The following is a 12113-nucleotide window of genomic DNA, read 5'->3' on the forward strand; positions in this document are numbered from 1 at the left end:
TAAATACGCTGAAAAGAATTATTAAATATAAAATCCTCAAAATGATAATGAATAATAAAAAATCCAATTCTCCAAAACCTCCAAGTGTACAACTCGGGAATCCATCTAGTGGACCCCTAAACAAAATCCCAATTGAACTGAAAAATTGAAAATGAAATCCCAAACTAAAATATAGAGTGAAGTCCTACGTAAACAGATGAATGAGTGACTATCTCCGATAAGCACGATCAAGCTCTAAGGCTGGAACCGTCCTGTACCTAAAAAGAATATAATAGTGGGTTAGGCCCACGAACAAGTTCTATTCTAACTGCAGTAACCTAATACGCAGATACATCCTGGATATCTCACAATATCTATCTAGTCCATAAACATATATATATCCACACTAAGGGACATTCACTGAACTACAAAGGGGGTCTCAACCTGAATAGAAGGCAACATGCAAAAATGCACCCAAATATGGGCATGAATACCTAGACCTAACAGGGTACACCTCAACTTATCATAGCCAGCTACACATCCACTGCATATACGCACCCTAACCAACGAGCCTGAGACTCAAGCTCATCTCGTGGTACCATAATCATATATTTAAAGTCCGTCCAAAACCAGGGTATGTCATTCAATTATATAATGATCTGACATAAGATTTATAATTCAGTTAGTCACTCAACTTATTCAGTTGATCTAACATAACTCCAAACACTAATTAATCCTTGTAGTCACTCAGTTTACTCAGTTAATCTGACCTAAATATAAGTAGGATTCAATTCTACAATCCATTCCCTTATTCCAATAGGGTAGGTCTTAGCGTTTTGAGCTATACCATCTCTAGTATGCCACCGTCCCATACCAGTGCATACAATCCATAATATCCAGAATATTAATAGAATTTAATACATCAATTTAGCAATTAAAATTCAGCACATAAATCCAGTTAATTAATAGAATATAAGCTATTGATTCCTCAATTAAAATCTAGGTTAACTTCCATGTAAATTACAGAACCTAAGTATTAGTTCAGAAATTTAAGTCCAAACCATGTAAACCACACAATTATAAATAGCAGTTTAGCAACTAAAGTCCAAAAACCATAATTCAGGTAATTGCAAAATAGTGTATAATAACTCAGCAATTAACATCCAATCCCTAATTGTAATTGCAGAAAAATGACAACTATTTAAGGAATTAAAATCCAGAGTATGCATAGGTCAAATATGATAAATAAATAACCCTACCGTGCATCTAAAACAAGATTTAGAATCATGTTATAATCCGTTAAATTGCTGAATTAAAACTAAGCAATTAACTTCCCTTCAACCGTTAACAGCATGCAACGTGGTTCTATTTCATACTGTTCATTCAATTAATATAACACATAACTTATGCAATTAGAGGTCTTATTAACATTTGAAGTTAAATAATTAAACCATCTGTAAAGTCTCAGAACTGATCGTAAAGAACCAAACACTCAAACAGTGCCCGTTAAAAACCCAATATGCACAAATATGAGAGAGCTTGCTCTCAGAACTTGGGAGCAAGCTCCCTAAAGCATGGAGCTGGCTCCATGCCTCTTAGAGCCGGCTCAAAAGAGGTGGAGCCAGCTCTTAACCACACTGAGACAGCTCTGTACTTTGAGGGAGCCGGCTCCCTCTTTCATGGAGCCGGCTCTCTCCCTCTTGAGAGCCCTGTTCGTTTCCGACCATCTGCTTTGACTCCGGCCTCTTCTAACCTTTCTGTTTTTTTTTTAAACCTGATCCTAAGAGTCCTAAGTGTGTCCAGTACCATCCCAGACCATTAGTTAAACCATTTTGCATTATTAAGAACCTTAAAACACTTACCGATTTAACATACTTAAGAAAACAAATAATGTAACCAAGCTTGCAAGAACTGTAACAGAGTTAATTCAACGCATACAGATGATCAATTTAACATATAATAAACATGAAAGATTTAGTTAAAGTCCAATTAAACTCTTAGAGATTATCTAGGTATGCACAGAACACAGGCCAAGGGAGAGAGAAAGTAAAGAACTTGCCTGTGTAGTTTTGGAATCAAAAACTTGTCGCCGTCCTCCTATGCTTTCCGATGACATCCGTTTATTGTCAACTCAACCTCCTACCTCTCAACCTTCCCTTCTCCTAGGTCCGACCTTTAATCCACAGCCAAAACCCTCACTGCAATTGCTCTATTTTTATCACAATTGCTCTCTGTTTCTCTCTATATCTTTGGTACGTGAATAGGGTTTTTCCAACCCTTGTTGTAGGCTATAACAGTATACTTATAGGCACAACAAAAACCTAACTCCAATTAAAACCCTAAACTGAACCCTATCCGGCCCATACGTGATTCTTAAAAGAATATAACCTACTTGTAATCTTATAACATAAAACCCTATTTGAAACCAATTAACTCAACTAATAAACCATATAACCAATTAAAAACAAGTAATTCCAATTAATCAATTTAAAAAAATAAAAATATAATTGATCCTTTAATGAAAATAAAAACACAATTAATCAATTAATGCAATTAAACAACCAATTAATCAAAAATGTAATTAAATACACAATTTAAACAATTAAATAGAATAAATAATAAAACAAATAAATAGTTTAGCAATTAAACAACCAATTAATCAAATAAAAATGTAATAAAACCATAATTAAAATGCCGAGACTATTCTTTTAAAATTAGGGGTATTATAGAAAAGGTAACACAAAACCTGGTTGAGTCGAATCTCTCACTACGAGGAAAGGAATCATTCCCCCTAATGACCACTAAGGTTTCCTAAACATAGAGTCAGCACGTCTTTCCCAAGACCAGGTCATACCCTAATGGAATCCCAACACTACACGAAACAAGGCAACAACGAAATGGATAGCCCCAAGGCTAACCGTTACAAGACATCAATGAGAAAACCCCCAAACCAAGATGCCAACAAGCTCGATAGGAACACTACAGGATTCTACCAGAACCCTACCACAACCCACCCCCTAAGTCTCCAATGACAAGGAAGAGTAATTAATTGCACCATCGCAATTAATTACACGAAACCACTCACATTCCAACCGTAGCCCGTAAGAGATAACCAAGGCAACACAAGAAGGATCTTAGGTCAACACACCCATCCAAATCCCGAAACCATTTCCCTAAGAAGGTAAGACACGAGAACCTCGCCCTGGGGCTCACAAGGAAACTTCCCAACTCCTTAAGGAAGGATTCGAGTCGATCCTGACTCATCGTCCCATGACGCTAGAAACAAAGACCTCAATGACATCATGACGTCAAGACCACTATAAAGTCCTAAGGGATGACACCGACACCAACAACGCTACCATGACCACATCACAAGAAGACGATAAAAAATGAGACGAAATAGTGCCTCCGTGGCCTACGTCTCATTTCGCCAGACAGATACTATAACCCTACGCTCACTTGAGCCCTAACAAGAAGACTCTCCGTGATTCAAGACTGTGACGCTATATACGTGGAAAGGAAAAGAGATCAATAATAACACGAGTTATTATGATCGAATGCAACTCACACTATGAATGTACCAAACACAAAGCAAGACAAGGTATGCAACATACGGTCATATTGAAGTAATCAAAGAAAGCTATTTAAACAATTATACACTTAAGCAAATAAGTGTACATGTCAAACAAGATGCTTTTAAACACATAAGTATATAAGCAAAGAGACATGTCATAATACCAAACATGTTATCAAGAAACACATAAACATGTTATAATACCAAAACATGTTAACAAATAGCCTATACACATGTCTAATATAGCAACAGAAACGTGATATGCACCCAAAACCCGTCATCCAAGGTATTCAAACCCAGGAGCTCTGATACCACTTGTGACGGCCAAAGTTTTTCAACCTGGTGCATCAGTAATGAACCGAAAGAATGACCCGATAATGAATTTGAAATGCGGAAGTGAAAGAAGTAAAATGGCCACTAGAGATGTACGTCATCCCTAAGGCATGAAAATAACTCCCCATGAAGCCATGGAACTCAATAAGCCAAGCAAATGAAGCAAGAATGCCTAACCCGAAAAGAAACGAACTAAGGGCAAATGGTCATTTCACACTAAAATGGGTGCCACCGTGCACACCATTGGAAATTCAATGAGAAATGAACAAAGTTAGACTTAAGAATCACTTGATTTTGAGTCTGAGCAGAAAAGATATGAAATTAAAATAAAGTGGCATTTTCCATTTAAGAGTTACCACGAACAAATCTCACTAAAACAGGAATAACTCACACTATAGATGGAGTTTTGATGAGTGGTTGATACCATTGGAAAGCTAACTTCAAGCTCTAGAATTTGGACTCAAGAATGACCCAATTTGGATTTAAAATGAATGAGATATGATCCCATGAAATTGAATCAAGGAAATTGTCCAAGGAAAAAATGAAGAATAGGGTTCCAGGGAGGATCAGTCGACTGAACCCCAATCATTGGTCGGTTGAAACAATGATTTTCCTAATAAGCCTACTGGAATGGACCTTTGAGACTTGTCAGCCGGCTGATGGACCCTCATCAGCCGATCGACACTTCTGCTGCAGTAAAAAAAGCTGCTGCAATGGATGAGAAATGTGTTCGGTCCGTCTCTAAGGTTTTACATTCATTCTACATGATCTGAACAAGTTTGAAAACATTCCCTAACCTCCTGTAAGCATCCAAAACATGCTAAAACAAAGAAGAACTTAAAATGATACCCTAATGCATGAATTTTTCAAAAAAATTCATAAAATCGTCCAAAAATAGGTCAAAAGTTGATACTTAAGAGTTTTGTGAAAAGTGGATATGCACGCAAACGTAAAAAGACATTTAAGACACGTCCCAATGGCCTGCGGCATCAAAATAACCCCAATGCATAATATGACCTCTCAACGGCCAAAAATGCCATAAAATGCAATAATTAAAACCAAAATGCAGAACCTACAACAAAATGGTGTTTAGCCCTTGGCCACACCTCGTTCATGATCATAGAGACTCTACGAAAGAGAAAGAATGGAATTCCCACACCCTATGCAAATATGGTAGAGCAAAGACTTAACATTTTCTATTATTTTCATAGTGAACCTTGAAAATGAAAGTGCATAGAGTACAAGATACATGTCATTGGCCTTCGACCTCATCTTATACATGTTAAATACATTGAAAGAGTGTACTTATGTACACTTTATATATATGGAATCAAAGATACAAGTTTTGATATACAAAGCTATAAATAGGATTTCATGCCCAACATTTTCATGAAAATGATACTTCAAGTCTACGAAACTTTCATAGCTTAGTGTGCATCCCAAATCAAGGTCCCTATACCTGAAAAATGTCTCCACTACGTGGGTGAGTAACATAAAGCTACTTGTAGGAGATGAGTATGCGTCGACCTAACATTTTACAATTATATCACCTTAAGATGAAACATGTTAAAAGGGCTCATGCCACCTAACGTCTATGTCAAAGTGAGACTCAGGGATCATCCTAAGCTACCTTAGATCATTTCTAGCATAAATCACATCATTCATGCAATTTAAACAACATAGAAACATGTTATACAAAGCAACAAGATATAGGTTCTCAAAAGTATCAACTTGCAACTTAAGATACGAAAACAACTAAAGTGGGTCATACCACCAAGCGTCTATATTTCAATAAGTCAAAGGAATCATCCTAAGCTACCTTAGACTGTTTCTAGCATAATCACGTCATTCATGTAACTCAAATAATCAAGGAAACATATTATACAAAATATTAAGATATAGATTCTCAAAGTCTTCAACTTGAAATCTAAAACACGAAAACAACTAAAGTGGATCATGCCACCTAACGTCTATGTTCTAATGAATTTATAGGATCATTCCTAAGTTACATTTGAACATTAAAACACAAATCACAATATCGATGCAATTTAACCAACATTGGAACTTCTAATACAACGCATAAAACATGATTCCTCTAAGTTAACATCTTGAAACTCAAACGGGAAATCAATTAAAGAATAACAAGTTACGATATCATCTAGTTATCAACTTGAAACAAAATGTGAAATCAACCAAAGTGGATACTTGGACATCACACCGGATCAGACCGACACCATAGTTACTTTAGGGTTATTAGCCCATGGGTAACCTCCCTATGTGTGCACTAGACTGTAGAGGGACAATCCCCCGTACTAGAACCATGTCCTAGCCATAGTCAAACAACGACATCCCAAGTTTCCAAAATCAACAAGTTAAGCAACAACATGTATATCAACATGTATATACAAGATAATCAACTATCTACCATGCACAACCGAATTTGAAAACACATACAATACATACTCTAAGTCAACAACTACTAAGGCATGACAAATGTCGAATCTTCAGTGTGTAATTCATTACACGCTATAACAATATATCTCTACATTGAAATCATAAACTCATGAATCTAATGCAAGTCCAAAATCATGATTTAAACATATAACCAATGTCAAATACATGATTAAATCATTAACGCTATAGAAACAGAAATTAATTAAATAAACTAATTAATTTCTCTAAATTTCAAATCTCAATCAAATGATCCGTAATTAACACATGTTAAATAGCATTGCATGGCCATTACATACATCCAGTCAAAATCTTAATTAAGCCAATAGAACAATAAAAGTAGAATTTAATTAAATCATGATAATTGAATCTCTAACTTCTAAAACAACTTCAAATGATCCCAAATTAATATATGGTAGTAAACAAGTCCTAGTCATTTCAAACATCAAGTTTAAAACTCAATTAAGCCAATGGAACCCTTAAATCGATTTTAATTAATTCATTTAATTAAAATCCCTAGATTTTAATACACATCCAAATGCTCCAAAATTAAAGTATGTTAAAGAGCGTGCCAAGACTTAATTTAATAGCCTATCACAAGTTAATTTCATGCAAGGTACGGCCATGGGAATTAATCTTTCACAAAAGAAAAATATTAAATAAAAATTACAATTCTTATTTAAATGACCCAATTTTAATATATATCAACAACCATACCAAGGCCAAATTTACTAGCATGCTATACTTTAATTCTAAGTTATACACATCCTTGAGAATTAAATCCTATACAAGGAAAATAATTAAATTAAATTCTATGATTAATACAAAACATGCATACAAGTGGTATAAGCTTATAAAATCATCAACACAACATAAATAAAAGCCTAAGACATCCCCTACCTCAATTTGAGATGAAAATCTCAAAAGCCACCAAAATAAAACGGCTCTGAATCCGACAATACTTCGAGGTTTTATCGGGGACAACGTCATGAACATTAAACTCCAAAGAGGACCTACCAAAATCCTAACTTGATCTCAAACCCGAACTCAAAAATTGGCAAAAAATGGGTTCAAATAAGGGGTAAAGATGCGCATTGTCAAGACAAACACAAAACGTAAAGGCACTATAACTTTTTAACAAAGGAAAAGAGGTTTAATTGAGTGAAGAAGGGTGTCAGCCCCCCTTGGGCTGCTATGGGAGCTGCTGGTCCTGCATGACGATGGGAGAAGATGACTTTTTTATTTTATAACCCCCTATTTATAGGAAAACCCTAAAAGTGCCCTGAAATGGGCCCGCCGGGTCCGGAATAGTGGAATTTGAGCAGACGCGCTCAACCAGCAAAACTCCATGAATGAAAAAGAACCAAAATGAAAAACTATGAACAACCGAAGAAATGGCGTCAAAAATTGAGTCCCGAGCAGAGAGATATGCCCAGAACAAGTTCAGCGGCAACCGGAGCCAAAAACCCTCAAACTGGAGAAAAACGACCAGAAGGACATTCTAAGAGTACGCAACATGATGAAATGTGAAAATGAATCCCATACGAGTTTTTAGCCTCAAAACGACGCATTTTTGCAATAACTTTCATTAATTGCACAATGACCCCTCAAAAAAGTGAAAACTGCACTAATAACCCAGAATAAAAATATCTTCCAAAAATATTTTCTTAAAAACCCCTAAAATAAAATACCGTCAAAAGATATTTCTGAAAAACACCCCCAGAAAATAAAAAATTTTTGAAAAACTATGCATCCATACCCCTATGGACACCGGGAGCAACTAGAGTACTTTACTGTAAAAGTAAAGATATGTATTTCGTGGAAACCACTTAGAATGAAGATACGTGAAGTCAAAAACAAACTCCAAGCGTAGAAAGTGAGGTTGTGCTAAAAAGTGACAAACGGGGGAAAGACAAAATAGGGAAAAGGACGAAAAGTGAATAGTGTTCAAAAAGTGAAAATATGGAAATGACCCGATCCTAAAAGGAAGTTGTCAATCCAAGGGAAAGAGTCTCAGAAACCATTTCTGAGCACTCAAGACGACACTAAGTGTCGAGAAACAGAACTCGAAAAAGAAAATTAAAAGAAAAAAATTTATCCGTATAATTTGAGAAAAAAGAGAGGGAGGAAAATGACAGGGTCATTACACAAACGGAAAAACTCTATGAACAAAAAAAAAAACAATATAAGAAAAGATGACCAACGAAATAAACAGCGTCGAAAATTGAGTCCCGAGTAAAGATTCATCAAGCTAATCCAAGCATGTATCACATCCCCATCCTTCACTGTTGCTATTAATGGAGAATTCAAGGGGTTTTTCAAAGGGAAAAGAGGCTTAAGACAAGGTGATTCTATTTCCCCATTCCTATTTGTCATTATCATGGATATTTTTACTTCAACTGTTAAGAATATTATCTCCAGAACCCCTAGATTCAGATACCATTAGAGGTGCAAAGAGCTGGGTATCACCCATCTCTCATTTGCAGATGATCTTTTTCTCTTTTGCCATGGTGACATTACATCTGTATCCATCCTAAAATCAGCCTTGGACCACTTCTGCACCATGTCAGGACTCTCCATCAACCTGTCCAAAAGCTCAATATTCCTCTCAGGGGTAGACCCCTCTACTGAAGCAACTATTTTAAGCCTACTAGGAATTAATAAAGGTTATCTCCCTATTAGACACTTGGGGGTTCCTCTAATCTCAACCTGTTTAAGGGCAGCTGACTGTAGGCCTCTAATTGAAAGGATCACCCACAGGATAACTCATTGGACCTCAAGGTCACTATCCTATGCAGGTAGGCTACAATTGATTAAATCTGTCCTAGTCTCCACCCAAGTCTACTGGTCAAGTATATTCATCCTTCCTAAAGGGGTTTTTGATGAGATCAATAGCATACTCATGGCATTCCTTTCGTCTGGCATTGAAATGAAGTCCACAAGTGCCAAGATTGCTTGGATGGATATTTGTAAACCTAAGGAGGCAGGAGGTTTGGATATCCCTAACTTGGTTATTTCAAACCAAGCTGCAGTTATTAGATATATATGGGATCTTCTAACAGACATATCAGATAAAGTTTGGATTAAATGGTGTAAGACTTACCTCATCAAAGGCAAGAACTTGTGGGCTTTAGAAATTCCTCAATCCTGTTCCTGGAGTTGGAAGAAACTCCTTCAACAGAGGCACCATGCAAGAAACTTCATTAAGCACCAAGTTGGAAATGGCATGTCTACTTGTTTCTGGTACGATAATTGGCTTCCTGCTGGACCATTGAGCACTCGTTTCCCTTCCCAAATCCTCACTGCAGCAGATCTAGACCTTTCAACCACAGTAAGCCACTTCATTTCTGGTGGAACTTGGAATTTCCCTGCATCAATCTCTTCGGCAATCCCAGAACTCCTTGCACTTGGAGCTCCAAATAATTCAGGGAATGACAAATTGATTTGGGCAGCCTCACCATTTGGAAGTTTCAGCTACAAGCATACTGCAGCTCTCTTATCACCTTCTTCTCCATCGGTTTCATGGTACAACTTGGTTTGGAGATCTCCAGCAATACCACGAATGAAATTCATTATGTGGCTAGCTGTTCAAGGTCGTCTCCCTACTTTGGATAGAAGATCAATGGCTAGATTTGACAATGTATGTGCTCTGTGCAATGTCAACCCAGAATCTCATTCTCATTTGTTCTTCTCATGTGAGTATACTTCCCCAATTTGGACTTTCTTCAAGGCGAAATGCAAGATTTCTATTACAGCTTTGACATGGCCGAAAATTGCTTCAGTCTTCAGTATCCAGTGGTCTTCTCCATCACCATGGAATCTACTTAGAAAGCTCTGCCTCGCGACTTTGGTATATCACATTTGGGAGGAGAGAAATACCCGTATCTTCCGTGGATCAAAGCTATCACAGAATTCAATTCGGGCAAGGATTTCCCACACCATCACCTCTATGATGAAATTAGGGATCTTCAGGGATTCCATTGCTGCGCATCACATTCTCAAGGACTGGGATCTTTCACCGTCTTGTTGCCGGCCGCCGCCGCGTCCACCTGATTGAAGTTTTGAAGCCTTTAAGCTTCAATCGCTGCAAAAGCCAGTCACCGGATGTGTATCAGACCACCATTAACGGCTAATTAGCCGTTATTTGATGCTCTGTTGTTGATTTCATTGGGCCTAGCCCTTGTATCTGTTAGCCTTTGGGCTTTGGTTTCCATCATGTATGGATTGTTTGGGCCAAAGGCCTCATATGTACAGCTCCTTTAATTATTATAATATTAGCTTCATTCTCCGAAAAAAAAAAGATGAGGAAGCTATCTGTAGTCCTAATACTCTGCTTAGTGGTCATGGCAATGCCAACGGTTTATGGAATTTCTCAAGGGCCCAAAGCAGTTGAAGAGTGGTTCCAAAAGCTCAGTCACAAAACAAAGCTTCACTTCTATTTCCATGACATAGTAAGTGGCAAGAACCCAACTGCAATGCGGGTGGCCCAGTCCAACATTATTGATAAATCGCCCACCTTTTTCGGTCTAGTTATAATGGCCGATGACCCATTGACCGCTGGGCCGGAGCCCACATCGGAGATCATAGGTCGAGCCCAGGGACTCCATGGTGTAGCAGCATTGGATGAGTTCAGTCTGCTTATGACCATGAACTTTCATTTCACAAATGGAAAGTACAACGGTAGCACTCTTGCGGTCCTAGGCCGAAACCAGGTATTAAATTTGTACAGGGAGATGTCCATTGTTGGTGGATCTGGTGTTTTTCGACTGGCTCGTGGAATTGCCACTGCAAAGACACATTCGTTCAATATTACATCGGGTGATGCTATTGTTGAGTATAATGTCATAGTCCTTCATTGTTAGGTCTTGGTTGGATTATGGAACTTCTCAGTATGAAATTTCAATGTCAATTCATCTGACCTCGTCTCATATACGGGCTATGTACATATTTTGTGGCAAAGAAAAAAAAAAAAAAAAAAAAAAAAAAAAAAAAAAAAAAAAAAAGGCTTTGTAGATTAGAAGGTGGTTCATCGGTTAGATTTCATCAATTTTTGTTTGATTTCAAAAAGTCACATAATACTCCTCCAAATGCAGCAAAGTAAGATTAAATGTGTTTACAAATAAAATTCAATTCAAGGATCATAAAAGCATTTGGTCAATAGTACTATCTTCTTTTGGTTTCGTTTTTTTTTTTTTTTGCCCCCCGATATTTAGTACCGTCTTTCATTTCCAATAAAGCTAGAATGTTTTGTTTGATTCTAGTATGCCATGCTTTGGGACTTTACAAAGGAGTTTTCTGACTTTTCATCCATATTGTTTTCTTGTTAGCTTGACTTGGAATGTTAATTTCAAAAGATTTCGAAAGTACATGATAGTAATATTTAAACGGGTTGACATCAAGTGTTTTACAAAAATATAGTTGATTTTGTGAGATATAAAATTTATAATTGACAGATTTTGTTATCAAAACAAGTCCGATCGAATTTTAATTCTAAGTTCAAATTTTGAGTTTGAGATCGAAGCGGAATTGAAGAGTTGTTTTGATCAATAGCTTGATAACTTCAAAAAATGTAAGAACAACATCTTAGGAAGTTTTAGTTAGGATGTAAGGACACTTGCATTGCATGTTTTCAAAAATAAGCATTGTCCAAAATTTTCTAAGTGTAAAAGCCTTTAGTTCAGGTCTGGCCAACTTGAACCAGTTCAAGAGCAGCTGAACCGGTTCAAGTGTTAAAGCTTCGTTTTAAAAATAAATAAATAAAAACCCCTGCCCAACA

The 12113-nt window shown here is 36.9% G+C and overlaps 1 protein-coding gene across 1 annotated transcript; it reads left to right on the top strand.

Annotated features, from left to right (window-relative positions):
* The first annotated feature begins 10638 nt into the window (after positions 1–10638).
* LOC132298840 (dirigent protein 23-like) lies at positions 10639–11731 on the top strand. Its single transcript, XM_059795179.1, has one exon. It carries the CDS (start codon positions 10639–10641, stop codon positions 11197–11199), a length of 561 nt encoding a protein of 186 aa, XP_059651162.1. The 3' UTR covers positions 11200–11731.
* The last annotated feature ends 382 nt before the right edge of the window (positions 11732–12113 follow it).

Source organism: Cornus florida, unplaced genomic scaffold (genome assembly GCF_030987335.1).
Source record: "Cornus florida cultivar Cherokee Brave unplaced genomic scaffold, ASM3098733v1 CherokeeBrave_3.0.0_Hap2_Chr03, whole genome shotgun sequence".
NCBI lineage: Eukaryota > Viridiplantae > Streptophyta > Magnoliopsida > Cornales > Cornaceae > Cornus > Cornus florida.

Coding starts and splice junctions, on each gene's coding strand:
- LOC132298840 (XM_059795179.1), top strand. CDS start 10,639: ATGAGGAAGCTATCTGTAGTCCTAATACTCTGCTTAGTGGTCATGGCA.